The 20,733-nt window shown below is 41.6% G+C and overlaps 1 protein-coding gene across 2 annotated transcripts in view; it reads left to right on the plus strand.

Moving 5' to 3' along the window:
* The window catches only part of SLC5A7 (solute carrier family 5 member 7), a 77,462-nt gene that overhangs the window by 35,597 nt on the left and 21,132 nt on the right, over positions 1-20,733 (plus strand). For both annotated transcript variants that reach the window (XM_089681276.1, XM_089681277.1), the window contains exons 4-5: positions 7,982-8,137; positions 16,377-16,525. In XM_089681276.1, coding sequence (XP_089537402.1) covers positions 7,982-8,137; positions 16,377-16,525 — 305 coding nt within the window. The remainder of the gene's footprint in view (positions 1-7,981; positions 8,138-16,376; positions 16,526-20,733) is intronic.

Consider the following 20,733-nt stretch of genomic DNA (forward strand, 5'->3'; position numbering starts at 1 on the left):
AGGCCCCTAATCTGCCATGGGCCCCTATATACCGCCTCCTCATGCTGCTGCCAGGTCCAGAGTCTCTCATGGGTCCCTGTACGGCCTCCCATTGCTGCTGTCTCCATCGCCACACTCTGCCATGTGCCACTTTCAGGTCTCCTCACACACTGCTGGTGTGTTGAATTTTTTGACATAGGGTGCTGGCAGATTACGGGCCTCCTATAGCTGCTGCCAGGCCCCTAATCTGCCGTAGGCCCCTATATACCGCCTCCTCATGCTGCTGCCAGGTCCAGAGTCTCTCATGGGTCCCTGTACGGCCTCCCATTGCTGCTGTCTCCATCGCCACACTCTGCCATGTGCCACTTTCAGGTCTCCTCACACTGCTGGTGTGTTCCATTTTTTGTCATAGGGTGCTGGCAGATTATGGGCCTCCCATAACTGCTGCCAGGCCCCTAATCTGCCATGGGCCCCTATACCGACTCCTCATGCTGTGACGTTGCAACAAGGTGGAATTCAACCCTACATATGTTAGACCGCCTTTACGAACAGCAAAAGGCCATCACAGATTTCCTGATGTTAAAAGCAGATAAAGGTACTCCCCTGTGTAACTTAGATGTCAGCCATTGGCAGCTCATGCGTGACACCTGCGCTTGCTCAGGCCCTTTGAGGAGGCCACGCTATTCGTGAGTCGGCAGGACTATGGGATGAACGACGTCATTCCTCTGTTGCACGTCCTGGAACAAATGCTGTTAACAATGGCTGGTCAGGGTGCGGTAGACGTGGCGCACAGATCTCAACGCCACATGGCCCCTGTGGGGGCAGGACTGGAAGAAGAGGAGGAGGTAGAGGAGGACATTGGTGCTCAGGAATTATTGAGTGAAATGGGTGGTTTTTCCACTCAGCGGACAGGAGTGGAGGAGCAGGAGCATCTGGTAGAGGAGGAGGAAGAGGAGACAGAGGACCTAGACGCACCGTGGCAGTATGCTGTGGAGATGGAGGCAGGGAGTCCCTCGCATTCCTTGGCACAAATGGCCCATAGCATGCTCGGTTGCTTGCGTAGCGACAGCCGAATAATAACCATCAGACAGAGGGATGACTTTTGGCTGTCCACCTTGTTGGACCCTCGCTACCGTTCAAAAATGGTGGCCTTTTTCACACCTGCTGAGAGGGAGGCCAAAATAACGTACTATAAAAAACACCTATGTAGTCAGCTGGTCTCTGCCTGTCTGCGCCAACGTCCATCCTCAGACACTGTGGGCCCTGTGCGCTCGTGTTCCGCTGCCATGGCAGCAGGGGAGGGGTGGGGTGGTAGGAGCAGTGGCAGCTCCACCAGCAGCGGCTGCCTCAGTCTGCAGTCGATGATGAGTAGCTTTCTTCACCAGCGCAGTGAGGAAACTACTAACCAGCCGCAGCAGCAGCAGCAGCATCAGGTGGACCTGGAGCAGGACCTCAAACAACAGGCTTAGGCCTACTTGGACAGCACCCTGCCAACCGAGGTAGACAATCCCCTTGACTACTGGGCAACGAAACTTGACCTTTGGCCCCAACTAGCTGAATTTGCCCTTGAAAGGCTGTCATGCCCGGCCAGTAGCGTGGCATCGGAGCGCGTGTTTAGTGCGGCAGGAGGTATTGCAACTCCGCGGAGGACACGACTGTCCACCCAAAGTGTGGAGAGACTGACGTTTGTGAAAATGAATCAGGCGTGGATTAGTCTGGATTTCAAACCACCAGTTCCTGACACAACTGACTAAATCCGCCATGAATCATGCCCCAAACATGTGCCACTTTCAGGTCTCCTCACACTGCTGGTGTGTTCCATTTTTTGTCATAGGGTGCTGGCAGATTACGGGCCTCCCATAGCTGCTGCCAGGCCCCTAATCTGCCATGGGCCCCTATACCGCCTCCTCATGCTGCTGCCAAGTCCAGAGTCTCTCATGGGTCCCTGTACGGCCTCCCATTGCTGCTGCCTCCATCGCCACACTCTGCCATGTGCCACTTTCAGGTCTCCTCACACTGCTGGTGTGTTCCATTTTTTGTCATAGGGTGCTGGCAGATTACGGGCCTCCCATAGCTGCTGCCAGGCCCCTAATCTGCCATGGGCCCCTATACCGCCTCCTCATGCTGCTGCCAGGTCCAGAGTCTCTCATGGGTCCCTGTACGGCCTCCCATTGCTGCTGTCTCCATCGCCACACTCTGCCATGTGCCACTTTCAGGTCTCCTCACACTGCTGGTGGGTTCCATTTTTTGTCATAGGGTGCTGGCAGATTACGGGCCTCCCATAGCTGCTGCCAGGCCCGTAATCTGCCATGGGCCCCCGTACCGACTCCTCATGCTGCTGCCAGGCCCGTAATCTGTCATGGGCCACTGTTGTCGCTTGTTGGCATATTCCGCTCGTTCAGATGCTCCTTCTCCTGCTACTCCTCTTCACGGATTCCGTCAGCAGTCTTTCTTGGAATCCGTTTCCAAGAGACAACAGTTTGCGAGCACGCACCCGACGGTGCAGAAGCTGAACGTCCTCCTGTCCAAGTTGCTGCTGCCAGGCTCGTAATCTGTCATGCGCCCCTGTACCGCCTCCTCATGCTGCTGCCAGGTCCAGAGTGTGTCATGGGCCCCCGTACCGACTCCTCATGCTGCTGCCAGGCCCGTAATCTGTCATGGGCCCCTGTACCGCCTCCCCATGCTGCTGCCAGGTCCAGAGTGTGTCATGGGTCCCTGTACGGCCTCCCATTGCTGCTGCCAGGCCCGTAATCTGCCATGGGCCCCTGTACCGACTCCTCATGCTGCTGCCAGGCCCGTAATCTGTCATGGGCCCCTGTACCGCCTCCTCATGCTGCTGCCAGGTCCAGAGTGTGTCATGGGTCCCTGTACGGCCTCCCATTGCTGCTGTCTCTATCGCCACACTCTGCCATGTGCCACTTTCAGGTCTCCTCACACTGCTGGTGGTTTCCATTTTTGTCATAGGGTGCTGTATGGCCTCCCATTGCTGCTGCCTCCACCGCCACACTGTGGCTCCACACTCTGGTTTTGGCCCCGTGACTGCCCAAATGAGTGAAGTGTGCGGTGATTCTAAGATCGACGGCACTCATCTGCATGTCATACTGACTGACAGTATTATTTCTCTTCCCCAGCAGACTCCAAGGGCATTTAAATTAAAGGTACAGTGTTCTGCACTAATATTAAGTCTCTCTGAAGCCTAGAAACACCCTTTTTTAAGTTAAATTCACAGCGAATTTATTCGACTCGAATCGAATATTGTCCACGAATTCGCCGAATCAGTCGAATCGAATTTTTCATTTCTTCGCTCATCTCTAGTTACAATCAAAGAGGGAATAGCAGTCAATAACAAGTCTTGCCTAGCTGAACCAAATGCTTCAAAAGAGATTTGTTCTAGGTTAGGGATCATCAGAATTTTCAGATGTTTAGAAACCATAGTTTTATGAAGAAACAAAATAAATATTAATGTCTTACTAGTCTATAGTACAATAGATATAGTATGTGTATTCTATTTCCCACCACAAAGGAAGAGAGATTTTTAATAAAGAACACCAATCTAACTATAGTTTCATTTCTACAGAGCAGTTTAAAGGCTAAGTTCACTGTGGTTGTACAGGGCTCCGCCTATGACCAGAGTTTCCTCTGAATGAAGACTACAAGTACCATCAGCCATTGCAGCTGATGGCTAGTAGTTCTCAATGGACTACAAGGGGGATGGTGAGCGCTCTCATAATTCATTGTTCTTCCTGCTGTCAAGTGGCTGCCTGCCCGTATCGGAGGTATGGACAGACAGCTATCCTGAGAGTCTTTAAAGCCAGAAAGTCCATTTTTATGATGCCATTTCCTCTCTCCTGAGAGTCTACAGGAGCCCGACATTGTACTCGTGATCTGCTGACTGTGGGTGCAATGCTTTACAGGCTACATAGAAAAAGAAAAAAGAAATGCACATTTTTTTTACCTAAAATCTATCTTCACTAGTCTGCAGTAGTATGGTGAAATGTGCCTCAAATTATTATTATTAATATTATACAGGATTTATATAGCGCCAACAGTTTGCTCAGCGCTTTACAATATAACGGGAGACAATACAGCAACAATACAGTTCAATACAAGAGGGATAGGAGGGCCCTGCTCCTTGGAGCTTACAATCTCAAATACATAAAAAAAGAATGTGGAAACATGTAAAAGTGTGAATAAAATTAGAAAAATTATGAATAAATTATTTGCATAAATGGTCTACAACAAATGGGTATGCTGCTGTTAAGGGCTAATGACCTCAACACATGTTATCCATTATTCACAGCGCTGCCCCTTTACATCTACCACCAATATTATTATTTCAGCATCAAATCATCCAATATACTTATATTATGCAAAAAAAAAAAAAACTGCCAAATTCAGTTGTGCTGAAAAGTTTGCATACCCTGTCAGAAATCATGAAATTTTGGCGCTGATATTAAAACTATGACTGATCATGCCAAAAACTGTCTTTTATTTAAGGACGATGATCATATGAAGCCATTTATTATCACATAGTTGTTTGTCTCCTTTTTAAATCATCATGGTAACAGAAATCATCCAAATGGCCCTGATCAAAAGTGTACATACCCTAGAATGTTTGGCTTTGGTACAGACACACAAGGTGACTCACAGGGTAAAATGGCAATTAAAGGTTAATTTACTGTATCTGTGGCTTTTTAAATTACAATTAGTGTCTGTGTATAAATGGTTTATTAGCTCTCATATGGATGCACTGAGAGCATGGTTTATTAGGTCTCATATGGATGCACTGAGAGCTAATAAGCCAAAGCAGGCTAGATACTGAGCAATGAGAAGCAGAAAAGAACTTCAAAAGGCTTGCGTAACAAGGTAATGGAACTTTATATGGAAAACAATGTAAAAAGATATCCAAAGCCTTGAATATGCCGGTCAATACTGTTCAATCTCTTATTAAGAAGTGGAAAATTTGGGGATCTCTTGATACCAAACCAAGAAAGATTGCAGCTACAACTGCCAGAATAATTGTTCAGGATACAATGAAAAACCCACATGAAACCTCAGGAGAAATACAGGCTGCTCTTGTGTGCCCCCACCCTTCCCCCAATCTATACCAAGCTCTTCAGGTCTGGTTTGGATTTTGAGGGGAACCCCCACGCCAAAATATTTTTTTAAATGGTGTGGGGTCCCCCCCAAAATCCATAACAGACCCTTTTCTGAGCTTGCACCCTGGCAGGTCAGGAAACTGTACCAAGCCACATGTCCTCAACATGGGGAGTGCATTGGGGCAGGAGGGGCTGCGCTCCCAAAGCACCTTGTCAAGGGCCTCTTCCCCACAACCCTGGCCAGTGGTTGTGTGGGTCTGTGGGCAGGGGGCTTATTGGAATCTGGAAGCCCCCTTTACAAAGGGGGCCCCCAGATCCCACCCCCCCATGTGAATGAGTATGGGGTATATGGTACTGCTACTCATTCACAAAAAAAAAGTGTAGTGTAAAAAAATATAGTAGACAGTCTTTCACAAGTCCTTTATTTAGAAAAAAAAAGACAATCAATGTAATCCATCATCAATTACAGCGTCCAGCATTGTCACGACAACACCGACTTTCCAAAATAAAAAAAAAAACTGACGCCTGCAGAAACATCCGCAGCCACCAAGCACTTGCCGCATCTGACATTTTCCGGTCAAATGTAGACAAATGGGTGGAGCTAGGGGTGATGTCACCTCTAGCTCTGCCCAATTGTGCTGTGATTGGCCAAAGCATTGCACCTGACCTGTGGTCAGGTGCATTGCTTTGGCCAAGCACAATGCACTGTCAGAGCGTAGCCGGCCGAACGCCCTAACCATTTGTGTGTTCACAGAACATTCGAATATCAAGGACATCTCTAGAGTATAATGCGATGATACTTGAACAAAAATAAGCTGCATGGTCAAGTTGCCAGAAAGAAGCTTTTACTGCACCAATGCCACAAAAAAAACCCAGTTACAATATACCTGACAACACCATAACGCACCTCACCAGGTTTTTTTGTGGCATTGACGCAGTAAGGCTTCTTTCTGGCAACTCAACCATGCAGATCATTTTTATTCAAGCATCATCATATTGTCCTCCTTGAAACAACCACACCGTCTATATCCAGAGCAGAGCTGTATCTTTACTGAGGTAATCTGTGGGGGGTTTTTTGTATTCTGAACAATTATTTTGGCAGATGTGGTTGCAATCCATCTTGGTCTACCTGACCTTGGCTTGGTATCAAGAGATCCCCAAATTTACCTCTTCTTAATAAGTGTTTGAACAGTACTGACTGATATATTCAAGGCTATGGATATCTTTTTATATTGTTTTCCATCTCTATAAAGCTCCAGTAGGTTGTTAAATGTCCAATATTGTTCCTGAAATATTATGCTTATGCCCATAAACTGGTACAGTCTCTTGTGCCAGTGAACAACTTCTTCTTTAGTGCAAGCAATGACAGTGCCATATTCCCCTCCATTGTTCTCACATTCATCAGACAGTGTGGACTCTATGTCATATGGCATCAGAGTAAAAAATGCTTGAACTTCAGGTATTCCCAGGCTCATAAAAGCTCATAAGAACTCTACTCTGCTGCTCTCCTCCTTTCACATATCTTCCAGAAAAATAAAGTGCTTGGTGCCTCTCACATGTAAAGGGCTAAACAAGAGGATGCCTCCATAGCGTAACTCTAGTTCTATTAAAAGCAATGTTTACAATGGGTTTCACTTCCATTTAAACAGAGCACCCCCCACAACAGCATCAGACCTCGGAGCAGTGCAGTGCCGCACAGCACACTTAGGAATCTACTGTATCTCAAACTTCAGTTGTGGCTCTGATTCCAGTGACTTTTTTGGCACTTGACCAGAAATTGGAAGAGAGAATAGTGTGCCCCCAATCTGATGTATGGGCTGAGGTCAGATACTGAAATTGGGCTCTGGAAAGGGTTGGGTCCATGGAACCCCAAGATTTGGTTCGAATCCCTGGACCATCCCTTGGAAAACAGAATGGGGGGGTTATGTAATTCACATGTAATATCCCCAAATAAACACAGGCATGCAAACATACTCATACACTCTGAATTTCAATCTCCAATCACAAAAAACTAACACCTGACAAACATTAAACCTAATAGTTTGTTTTTAATAACAGTCCATTTACACTACAGTCTACAGGTCCATATTTTACAGCAAATCATGATTTTAACACTAATAATATTAGTCATGACTAATATATCCACTTGCCGACTGCCTGTGGTAATTTTTCCTGTGGGTAGGAGGCTCGCAAAAGCACAATTATGTACCTGTACGTTGGCACCTTCACCCCCTCCCCCCCCACCCCCACCCCCACCCTTCCCCAGCTGAATCCTGCTCTGTTTGGACACAGCGGGATTTTGTCAACAAATTTCAGCCAATGATTGGCTGAGAACTGCTGTATCCAATCACAGCCAAAAGTCCACTGCAGACAAACACCCAGGGTACTATACAGAGGGAATCAGGGAGACGGAACAAACAGATATTTAGTAAAAAGCAGCACATAATACACACATTAACGCTTGATAGGCACAAACTTAAACCCCGGATTACCCCGAGATGTTAACCCTTTCCCAGCCAGTGTCATTAGTACAGTGGCAGTATATAGTATTATCACTGATCACTGTATTAGTGTCGCTGGTGATGTCAGTGTCAGTTAGTCAGTTAGTGTGCCTCCCAGACAGTGTGTCGGATTGCCTGCCGCACTATCACAGTCCCATTATAAGTTGCTGATCACCGCCATTACTAGTATAAAAAAATAAATAAATAGTAATGCCTGTATATATACCATCGTTTGTAGATGCTATAACTATATGTAATATTGAATATGTTTTATAGCAAAAAGTATATTTCATATGTGTGTGATTTATGTAGAAGTCTTTTTTACTAAGGCAAAACCTTGTTAGATAGTCTTGTTTCCAAAATGAGCTATATGCTATAAAAGCTATATGTATTTTTTTTTAGGTGGTCTGTTTTTTGCAAAACCTATGAGGTCAAAAGGATATGTGACAATGCTGGATCCTTTCCAGCAGATATATGGAAAACGAATGGTAGGTTTGATTTTCATACCTGCACTGATGGGAGAAATGTTCTGGGCCGCTGCCATCCTCTCTGCTTTAGGTAAAAATAACACACAGTTTCTACACACCTCCTACATTTAATATCAGTATTCTTTTTTACTCCATTTTTTAACATGTGCATATACTGTATGCTAGATTTTAAATAATAAAAATTAACATTGGGTTTTAAGGCTACATGCACACTAAGCATCTAGCCCCTGTGCATCAAATCCCAATGGTTTTGTGCATCTGGGAGACACAGACACAAGGTCCAGCCCCACTGCCTTTAGCCTGTCAAAGTCTAAGACAGGCTGAAGTATGCTGCGCCTGGACATTGTACTGAGTGGTGCTTGCATGTAGGGCCATATCCATTCAGGGACACAGGCCTGGAATGCAGAATTCCTGCATTCTGGGCAGACATTCCTGAACACATGTGGCCCTTAACACGGGTAATACTCAGTACAGCATCAAGCCGCTGCATATTTCAGTCTGTTAGACTTTGACAGGCTGCAAGCAGCAGGGCTGGAGGCTGCACGTGTCTCTCCCAGGCACATGAAAACATCAGGATTGGATGCACATGAGCTAAATACCCAGTGTACATGTGACCCTAAACTGTTCAGCATTTAAATAATCAAATTAAGATGACCAAGCGTTGAAAATTGTAATATATTTTGAAAATTAGAAAGCAGAGTCTGAATATGTAAATTTTCCGATGTAGTTTAATCAATGTCAACGTTTCAGCAAGGCACAACCTGCCTTTCTCAAGACATAACCATATACAGACTGTATAATGATATCTAAAACATTAAGAAGCATTAAAAAGATTATATAGAGTAAGGTGATCATATTCATACATATATCGCAAACACTGTATAGTTTAAAGTAACCCCGTCAGGAAAAACAAATATTTACAGCTCCTGCTACCTGGAAAAAGAAAGAGTTCACCTTTCCTGAGGCCTGTGCCACCGAAGGCAAACCATTTCCACTGAATGGAGCGGCACTCAGTGGTAGGGGCTCTAGGAATTGTAGGTAATACTTTATTCTTTTACAAGTAACGCATTGTATTTTTTTTCTCTTGACAAATGTTTGACCAAAATTGTGGAAAAAAATCCTAGAGTGTAGGTGAAAAAGGCCATTTATTATTATTTTTTACATATGTAATTTAGTATAGATTTGTGTGTGTGTCTATCTATAGATTTCCCTCTGTAAAGCTTTTATTGTGCTCTGTGTCTACACTGGGGAAGTTCACCCCTCTGTTTGTGCTGATGACCATTGTAAAGGGAAATCCAAAATTTTAGAACTGTAGTCAGACCAAGAGCTAAGGTAAATCATCCAATGGGGACAAATATTCTGGAGAATTCTCTTCATTTGGGGAACAGTTATCATTTCCTAAAATTAAGCCTTAACTGTTAACCTAAACTTAAATATACTCTTAAAATGTAATTTCTCTGTAATAGGTGCTCTGTCTACAAAGTGTGGTGGAAAAGTTCCAGTTCCCAAAGAAAAATGAGTTAGAGGCACAATGTACCAGAACATGGTTGATAAATATGATAATGAAGAGTAGTGCATGACAAACATTAAAAATATGAAAACTATGTGAAATAAAGCTAAATACATTAACAAAAACTAAAGTGATATTTACTGACACTACACAATAAATTTTGATTCCAGCAGATTGTTGCAAAATGAGGTCAGATAGAAAGTACCACCTACCTCTTCAATGCCTGCTTTCTCTAATAAAGAGAACATAAAAAATGCTGCAGAGGTTTAGTCAAGCAAAGTAAACTCATCCATTATTTTTATTTCTGCTTTTAGACAAAAAATGGCCCAAGGCAGAAATCTTGGAGATGGCCCTCTACACATTAAATGTAACACCAGTGGTATATTGTATTGCGGTTATTGTAGTTTCTTGGGGACCTTTTATAGTTATATATACTCTATATTTATATATAAATGTTTAAACCCAGATCAGCATACATATAATATATACTGTATATTTAATCATCTTTTTTGGGTGTTTAGTACAGCAAGTCATGTTAGCTTCAATCACATATGACATTAAAGGTAGGCATCATGTAGAGACATTAATAATCATTACATGGCAACTCTTTCAAGTAGCTATGAATTAGGAATGGAAATTTAGTGGAGGCAAATAAGAACCTTTATATCTTGGGGTGAAGGTGAGATTTAACTGGTTTATCTGCCATGAAAGCTGGGCCTCTAAATTAAGCTTTCAACTTATGGTTACAGATATAATGGAAATTAAGCAGAGCAGCTAGGATTTTCTAATAGAAATTAATCATTTTTTTTTAAATTTACAACAATTTGTTCCATACTGTGAATCATTAATGTAGAAAAAAAAGAAAACTAATTTGGACTCATTTGCCTATGTATGCAGCCACTTGTTTTTGATTCAAGTGCTATTGCCCCGGGTGGTCTGGTCTATTTCTTTTCCTTCAGACCAAGCTTAATTTGTTGTAATAAACATCATCTAGTCTAATTACCAGCTGTGTCCTGATTAGACGTGAAACAGTAAGGTACTTATTTACCTTCTCTCTGTTTATGATGACAGTAATCACTGTAATATTAAGTTACTGGATTTGTGGGTTTTCTAAAGAGGTTTTGAGAACTTCTATTTGTAAAGCTAGTCAAACCAAAGGAATGAATTTTGTAACACATTGTAAAATTGTGATAGGTCCCAATGATGTGCAAATATCGGTAAAGGAAACTCAATGACCAATAGACAGGCAAATGTATTCTTTTGACATTTTCAATGAGCCAAAAAAGCTGGTCACAGATGACCTGGAGGAAGACAAAAAACCTTTATAAATGTTGTCCAATTTCCTTCAACAGGGGGAAAAATTCCCTCCCGATCCCCTAAGACAATTGGATATTCCCCAGATCAACACCTACAGTGTTATTATTTGCATTTCTATGCATTTTGAAATACACTCAGTATGTTTTTGGAAGTTGCAATTAGCTCATTTTGAAGTCTATTCCTCATGAGCACAGATCTTACTACAAAGAAGCCTTTTTGTATGCAGAGGTGAAAGCTAAACTTCTGGAATTAGACAAAATGTACCCTTGTAGTAGGTCCCCTAGGGTTTTTAGGAATACTTACCTTATTCCCTGCTTCTGCAAGCTCCCTCCAGTGGTGTGGCCTGTCCCATGAAGCCTTCTGTCAAAGGTGCTCAGGCCAGTGTTTACATTCCTGCCTTTTCCTTATACAATGCAGGGTTAAAAGCCCTGCATTGTACATGATGATTCCAAGGGACTACCCACAGCCTTGATCATAGCAGCATGGGCAAGAGCATCAGAGCCAGCCAGAGTGGGGGTTAGGGAAAGTAATGCATTATTTTCATCTCCCCTTCATAGATCCAATGATCACTTAACCCTTGCAGTATGCAAGGATACATTTTGTGTAATTCCTATAGTTCAGCTTTGAAGTAGAACTATAGGAAAAAAATTTTTTTTATTTTCGATAGAGTAAAAGAGGGTTATAACCGCTGTCAGATTTTATTTTGCCATCTATGTCCCAATGAGGAGATTTCCCTTCAGTTTCTGTCATATAGCTTTGAAGTAGAACTATAGGCAACATTTTTTCTTTCATTTTGGATAGAGTAAAGGAGGGTTATAACCCCTGTCAGATTTTGTTTCGCCATCTATGTCCCATTGAGGAGATTTCCCTTCAGTTTCTGTCGTATAGCCAAACAGGAAGTGAGAGGAAATCAATGCAAACTAAGGTATTTTCTTGGGCCCCCCAGGTCACCAGAACTAATGTTCCCATTGGAAGATTTCCCTTCTATTACTTTTCTGGGGACAACCAAAAATGTGGGATTTTCTTTTACTTTCTCTTTCAACAGTAATGATAAACAGGGCAAATAGAGAGGGTGAATCTCCCTAATGGGGTACAGAAAGCAGTGAATACTGATAGGAGGTCTAATCCTTTATCCTTTTACTTTCTCTTTCAACAGTAATGGTAAACAGGGCAAATAGAAAGGGTGAATCTCCCTAATGGGGGTACAGAAAGCAGTGAATACTGATAGGAGGTCTAATCCTTCACCCCTCTGAAGCTAAAAAAGGTTTTCTTTTAGTTATACTTTAAACTTCGTTTCCTCCAGTCAAATAGAGCGCCCTCTTATCATTTACAATGACTTTGAAGTGAACAACTTTGCAATAAGTTTACTATATGGATCATTAATGTATTTATATAAGATCTTGTTCGCCCCATGAATGCATCTTTTTTAAGTTGAATAAATACAATTTAGTTAGGGCCCATTTATACTCACTATATTAATGTGATAACATGCATTGCTGCCTTGCGAAGCCATTCATTTTGGATGGCACCCCAATGTACTAAAGCAATGCACCTGCCTTGCAATGCAACATAATTCATAGTAGTTTGTTGCCAAAAATTATGCATATCCATTTTTTGCCACATTATGGCATGTTGATAGGACATTCATTTCAATAGGTTATCTTAATGCAATGCATGTTAAAGCACCACAGAATGTACATGGGTACTTAAAAGAGAAGTATGGCCAAAGTGTTTTTTGGCCGTACTTCTCTTCTGGGTCACAGGAGTGTGTTTAGTTTTGCACTTCTTCTGTGACCCAGAATCAACCAACAGTGGGCTGACATCACAGAGACACTGCAGGCTCTGGAAGAATCCCTACAATAATGTCGGGATCCACCCAGATGCCTGACCAACAGCTGGCACAGCCTCTGTGCGTGCTGCTGAGAGCCTGAGCCAGCTGCCACTCCCTCCCCAGTCCAGTACTCTAGTAGGTACTGGAGAGGCAAATAGGAGAGCAGTGACTGTCAGTCATGGCTCTGCTCAAAGCAGACCAAGAACTGAGTGATCAGCGGTCATGTCTTAGAGCCAGCAGGGGACAACTGCAGCATCGCAGCAATGCTGCAGACATAGAAGTGAGTATGTATATTTGTTTTTTTTTATTCCCAAACATATCCTTTAATGTTTCCTCATAGCTGAAGCTCTCCATTCCTTTTGTTAATATAGTTGACTTTCTCTGGTCTCTCTCCAGTTCTGTCACATCCTTTTTGTGAACTGGTGCCCAAAACTGAACTGAAAATTCAAGATGATGTCTTATTAATACTTTGTACAGGGTCAAGATTGTGGTGTTAATTTACTTAAGGCAAGTAGGCTGTTCAATTTGCAAAGCAATTTTCAATTATCTTAGTGAATGTAGTAAACAGAATACTTAATGACATGCAAGGGAAAAACAACTATTTTTGCTTTCACATGATTGAATGATGGAAGTCAGTAGAGCTTCACTTCATTCACTAAAGCTGACCATAGATGGATCAAAATTAATCCCGTTTAGCATAAAACGGCCAAATATTGATCTATCCATGGTCATTTCTGTTCATGAGAAGTCAATCTAATGATCAACTTCTCATGAAAATCTTTGTTTGATCAGCACTGCAGCTGAAGTTCTGATCAGTGTTTTCTCACAGTGGAGGAGTTCAGCTGTCAAGATACAATAACACAGCGAGAAGGATTCTTCCATCCAACTTGCTTGTGTGGATGGGGGAATCTGTTCAGTTTTTTTTTCGACCGGTCCACTGGATGATCAAAAAAAAAACTGACCCATGTATGCCAATCTTAAAGAGGTATTAAATCCAAATCCAAACATGTCATATATTGCAGCTTACCAATCATTAGATGTGGTGGCTGCATTAGTTTGAATTTTTAGGCTTTTTCCTTCTGTTTTCGCCTGGTGATCTGGCCAGTAACACATCTCCTGTATTATACATACACCAGTCTGGATGAAGGTGCACAGGGGCAGATTTGGACAGCAGCATTGTCAGTCTGGGGAGAGGGAGTGTGAGACGTACTAGCAGATTTAAATACACTAACAAATTGAAGCTGATCTCCAGCTAATGCTATATAATCAGTTACAACAAATATTTTTTTTTCCTTTTGGGATAAAGGTTTTACATAATTAAAAGCTGATCATTGTATGCACCCCTTCCAGTTTTAAATGGTCCATCTCTTCCCTATAACTGCAAGGGAGCTTTTCTGTTAAAAAAACAACAGATTTACTGGCTGGATCAGCAGATAAAAATACAAGGTTTAATACTGCTTGAAGCTAAGAGAAAATCCCCTTGCAAAATGAACAGCCCATTACCTTAAAATAAATCAACGCCTATGTCTCTCTCTCTCTCTCTCTCTCTCTCTCTCTCTCTCTCTCTCTGGAGTCTATAGAATTGATTTACTAAAGGCAAGTAGGCTGTTCACTTTGCAAGGGAATTTTCCTTAGCTTAGTAAATGAGGTGAAGCTATGCTGACTTCCATCATCCAATCAAAAATATTTTTTTTTTATTTTCCTTGCATGTGATTGGGGGTTTTTTGCAAAGTGTATCATACACCACATCCACTAAACTAAGGGAAATTCTCTTGAATAGTGAATCTTCCCTTGCAAATTGAACAGCCTATTTTCCTTAAATAGATACTAAATACATTTTAGTAAATCAATACCTCATACAATACAAAAAAGAATCCAGATCCTTCTCCATCATTGAATCCCTCAGTTTTACTTTCTTTATGCAAGCATGGTTTTTAGCTACCACCCCCCTTCCCTCCCCATCCCTTTCCAAAGTACATACTTTGACATCAATCAACATTAATCCACAATTGCTATGTAGTCATTGAAACAGTCCTTTCCGGTCAACTAGCATTCCAGGTCAGCTGACATTTAACTGGATGTCAGCTAAAGACACAGAAAGATATTTTTAAAGTGGTTGCAAAGCCTAAACCTTTTTTACCTTAATGCATTTAATGCATCAAGGTACAAAATATTTAAGTATGTGTATTCCCACCCTCTACCTAAGCCTAATCTGGATTCAGTGCAGAGAGCAGTAGTGGTAGCCACTGGCTTTCACTGCTGTCAATCAAATCCTCTGATGAGGGAGCTGGGAGGGGTAAGCCTCACTGTGTCTATAGGTACAGTCAATGCTGCAGGAGAACAAGCTCACAAGTGTGCCACTATTGGAAGCGGCTTCCTATGGTGGTACACCAAGATGAGGAGGAGCCAGGGGCACCAGCGTGGGATCTGAGAAGAGAAAGATTGGGGCTGCTCTGTACAAAATGATTGCACATAGCAGGTAAGTGTAACATGTTTGTTATTTTTGGAAGAAAAAAAAAATTATACTTTACAAATGCTTTAATATTAAACTCAAAAGCTTAATCCAGATTTATACAGTATATCAATTAAAAATAATGGTCCTAACATCTTAGAGTGAAAATACTAGCAACCTAGGGCTATTCAGAGTATGAATCATTTATCACAACTCTCATTAAAACTGTTTTCTATCCATTTACGGACTGAATTTTCAGAGCTTATAAAACCTAACATACAGTCGTTTGTGAGGGTCTGTCAAACATTTTAGAAAAATAAATGTATAATATACCCACAGCCAGGGGCGGACTGACAACTCATGGAGCCCCCGGGCAATAGGGGATCATAGGGCCCCTGTGTCCTTGCCCAAATTCAAAAAAGCCTATGAAAAAGGTACCAGGGGCATCTCATGGGGCCCCCTACTGAGCCCAGGCCCTCGGGCAGTGCCCGAGTTTCCAAATGGTCAGTCCGCCCCTGCCCACAGCCACCCCCTTGTCTACATTTTTGTTTAAGCTGGCCATACCCTGATCCAAATTCATCTGCTTCAGCAGGGGCTTGTCAAATTTCAATTAGTGTGTTTATCCCCGTTCTTTAAAAGTCAATTATTTGATCAACTTCTGTCGAGGGGGCATTTTGGAGAATTATTCTGGATCAGCTGCTGTTGAATCTGCTTTTTTTTTGTTCAACCTGCTGGCTGTATGGCCAGGTTTACTTTCTAATAAAAAAAAGTATATCTGTTTTACCACTTCGGACTTTCATGAATCCTTGCTGTCTATCACTTATTACATTGTTTTAAAGCAGGAACACTTCTATGCAGTCCTTAATTAAAGCCCCAAATATCGTATCTCCTATAAAAGGTTAAACATACAGACTTGCAGTTACTGGATGAAGATTTTGGTCCTACTTTTAATATAGACACTACATAACATAGCTCAAATATTTGAGGGCCTATGGGTGTAAGCCATTTGATCCTAGGTTTTTTATTTGCCTTTATTGTGTCTGTTTCTGGACCATATCAAGTTTAAAACAATATGGTCAATTGAGGATGTATAAATATAATACCTACTCCATCTCAGCACAGATTTTCAAACATAATTTTTGTTTTTTTGTGTTAAACAAATCACACATTCATTAATTTTTACTATGCTTTCAAATTAGGTGCCACCATAAGTGTTATAGTGGACATTGACATCAACATTTCTGTAGTAGTGTCTGCCTTGATTGCCACCTTCTATACTCTTGTTGGTGGACTATACTCTGTTGCTTATACGGATGTTGTTCAACTATTCTGCATCTTTGTGGGATTGGTAAGTAAAATAGTTTTATTAATATTTAATAATATTTTTACAAAAGTACTTTCATGATGGTTGTCCTATGGTTTTAAAGTGAATTTCAGTACTGCCTATCAGCAAATAGGTGTCAGAGAATGATGTGAAAAGCCATAGGGAGTTATTTACTACAGGGTGTCCCTAAAGTCTGGACACAAAGTGCATATTGAGAAAAAACATACATTTAAAGATATGTCCTATGTGTCCAGACTTTAGGGACACCCTGTAAAATTAGAGAGTGCAAAATCTGGTGCAATTCTGCATAGAAACCAATCAGCTTCCAGGTTTTATTGTCAAAGCCTAATTGAACAAGCTGAAGTTAGAAGCTGATTGGCTACCATGCACAGCTGCACTAGATTCTGAGTGCTCCGGTTTTAGTAAGTCTATCCCATAGTATTTAGGCCTGTTTCTGGAATCATTTTTCTGCAATGTGCGACTGTAATACAAGATACAAGGAGTGCTTTTTAATATTGTATAACTTGCATAACTAAGCAATCTCTACAGAACATGTGAAAAAAAAGTTTGTTTTTACATTGGTTCAAAAAACACCATTGCTGTCCAACACCTCTACTTTATTCAGTAAACTTTAGCAAGGATATTTGGAAAAATCCATCATGTACCCCACACGGAGCTTACAATTTAATCCTATACTGCAACCAGACACAAATATTCTATGTTGGATCAATGTGCATACCTGTGTGTTTCTGGATTGTAAATATAATCCAGTGCAGACAATGTATGATGTCTGTGCCTGTAGTGGGAATGTCAGATGTCAGGTATAAGTGCAGAAGTCTTTGTCCACATTGCAAAATAATGAGGTATGCCACTCATCTCATCACCCACCTACCACCCTACAGATTTACTTACTGTTCCACTGAAAACAATACGTGTTACTGGTCTTTAATTAAAGACTGCTTCAATCAATGCCAGCTTGCTCAGTACACTAAAGAGTGGGTGCTGTGAGACATTGAGAGACAGAATAGCAACCAAAAATTCAAAATAAATGCATGTCTAACAAATTATGCACTGATTTGCATGTTCATGAGGGAAAAAAGTATTTGATCCCCTATCATTCAGCAGGATTTCTGGCTACCAGGTGACTTTCCCACAGGTAACAAGCTGAGATTAGAAGCAGTCTCTTAAAGGGAGTGCTGCTAATCTCATTTTGTTACCTGTGTAAAAGACACCTGTCCACAGGAGCAATCAAAGAATCAGATTCCAACCTCTCCACCATGGCAAAGACCAAAGAGCTGTCCAAGGATGTCAGGGACAAGATTGTAGACCTACACAAGGCTGAACTGGGCTACCAAACTATCGCCAAGCAGCTTGGTGAGAAGGTGACAACAGTTGGTGTAATCATTCGCAAATGGAAGAAACACAAAACAACTGTCAGTCTCCCTAGGTCTGGTGCACCATGCAAGATCTCACCTCGTGCAGTGTCAATGATCATGAGAACAGTGAGGAATCCATCCCAGAACTACACGTGATGATCTTGACAATGATCTCCAGGCAACTAGGACCACAGTCACCAAGAAAACAATTTGTAACACACTACGCTGACAAGGATTGAATTCCTGCAGTGCCCGCAAGGTCCCTCTGCTCAAGAAAGCACGTCCAGACCCCTCTGAAGTTTGCCACTGAACATCTGAATGATGCAGAGGTGGACTGGTTGAAAGTGTTGTGGTCAGGTGAGACCAAAATTGAGCTCTTTGGCATCAACTCAACTCGCCGTGTTTGAAGGAGGAGGAATGCTGCCTATGACCCCAAGAACACCATGCCAACTGTCAAACATGGTGGTGGAAACATTCTGCTTTGTGGATGTTTTTCTGCTAAAGGGATAGGACAACTGCACCGCATCAAAGGGACGATGGACAGGGCAATGTACCTTCGTCAAATCTTGGATGAGAACCTTCTTCTCTCAGCCAGGGCATTGAAAATGGGTTGTGGATGGGTGTTCCAGCATGACAATGATCCAAAACACACGGCCAATGCAACAAAGGAGTGACTCAAGAAGAAGCACATTACGTTCCTGCAGTGGCCTAGCCAGTCTCCAGGCCTTAATCCGATTGAAAATCTGTGGAGGTTGCTGAAAGTTTGAGTTGCCAAATGTCAGCTACTAAACCTTAATGACTTGGAGAGGATCTGCCAAGAGGAGTGGGCCAAAATCCCTCCTGAGATGTGTGCAAACCTGGTGGCCAACTATAGGAAACGTCTGACCTCTGTGATTGCCAACAAGGGATTTGCCACCAAGTACTAAGTCATGTTTTGTGAAGGGGATCAAATACTTATTTCCCTCATGAACATGCAAATCAGCGCTGAGCAAACTGTTGGCGCTATATAAATACTGTATAATAATAATAAAAAATAATAATTTGTTAGGCATGCATTTCTTTTGAATTTTTTGTTGCTATTCTGTTTTTCAGTGTTACAATACACCTACCATTCGATTTTTAGATTAATAATTTCTTTGTGAGTGGGCAAACATTCAAAATCAGCACTGTATATCAGACATTTTTAAAACATCCAAGGTATCAGAATTTATACGATTATTCTATATCTGAAACAGTACCTCAGTCCAGAAGGTAGATGCTTACCCTAAATAGTTCAGGAGCAAAGACAGCAGTGTCCTTATGAAGAGAGGAGCAGATAAAAATGAGGACAAGTATTGTAGTCTCCATGAGAAGTACCATAATTCATAACTGTAAGTGTTACACTTACACACTTGTGTTATGTAAGTTGTATAGCATTTTTAAAGGAAAGTGAAGTCTTCCTTTAATAGGCAGAACTCCAGAACTGCGAGATGGTAGCTAGAGGCTTAGGAAAGATAGAAAGCAGAGGCACAGAGAAAAGAGAACAGCTCAGGTATGTGTAAGAGAAGCCAAGAGCAGAGGAAGGTGGTCAGCTGGTGGATGTTCCAGGACTGTGTTTTTTTTTTTTAATTATGTAGACCTATTTAATGGGTTCCATATAGAATAGGAATATTCTATGTGAACCACAGTAATAATTAGAGAAAAACCTTGATCTTACAGCTGAAGATAGTACAGTGCTCCAGCTGTTGGTTAAAGCATATTTTTAAAAAATCACATATAAGGAAAATAAAATATGCAAATAACATCCAGATGTTTACACTGATTAGCTGGATAACTGATAACTCAACAAACAGAAGATTAATATCATTAGGGTTACACATTCCATGTACCTCAAATTAAAATGTACTATATTTGGCTTTTTGCTAAATTTTTACTATATTAGGTATACAGCTTTATATGAACAAATGGCTTTTAATTGCTTTCATACATATAATGTAGTGCCGTCCTTGACATTTACATCAGGCTTTCTTCTAATACATTTTTTTTTTAAATATTTATGTCACTGTCACTTATATTTGTTTCTGCCTCTATTAGACTGCTTCAAAAACCCAGTCTGAGTTCTTGACCTTATCAATTTCTGAATGACAGGCATGGGCTTTTCCTAGCAAAATACAATATTCATTTTTGCCTGTGTCATTTAGTGATTTTAATGCTGCAATACCTTTCCCTCCCTTCCTAAGCACAATAGATTTACCTTCACTGCAAATGTATGTTTTATATTGTATATTTTTCCTAATTTTATGGGTCTGTAACACCTAGAACAGTAATATTCCTTATTTCCAAACAACAATAGTGTGGTCAAACACACTTTGGGGGAGATTTACTAAAACTGGTGCACACAGAATTTGGTGCAGCTCTGGATAGTAACCAATCGGCTTAAAGTGATACTAAACCCAGGACCCTGATTCACTTTATCTGGTCTCCCACATTACACAGAACATGGAAATGCAATTACTTTAGTAAATATAAACTGCTAAATACCTTTTCTCATCAGTAGTTAAAGCAGTCTTGTGACTTCAACAGAACACTGGTAAAAGCTTGTAGGAGGAGTTTTCTTTCTGCTCTAGGAGGATGTGAAACCTCTGACCCTCTGTCTGGACAGTGCTGATTGGCCCTGTGCTGATCACATGCACCCTCCAAAGAGAAAAAAAAAAACCTCTCTAGCAATACACACCAAATTGAGCATGTGCAGGTTCAGTCTGTATCAGGTGGACATTTCAACAAGAGGAGGGGCAGAGAAGAAAGAATCAAACAGCCTTTTTACAAAATGCAGAGGATTAACCCCTTAGGTTCCACAGTGAGTATAACAAGCATGAT

The sequence above is a fragment of the Staurois parvus genome, unplaced genomic scaffold (assembly GCF_062004578.1).
Source record: "Staurois parvus isolate SC_StPar_1 unplaced genomic scaffold, SC_StPar_1.0 ptg000262l, whole genome shotgun sequence".
NCBI classification, from domain to species: domain Eukaryota; kingdom Metazoa; phylum Chordata; class Amphibia; order Anura; family Ranidae; genus Staurois; species Staurois parvus.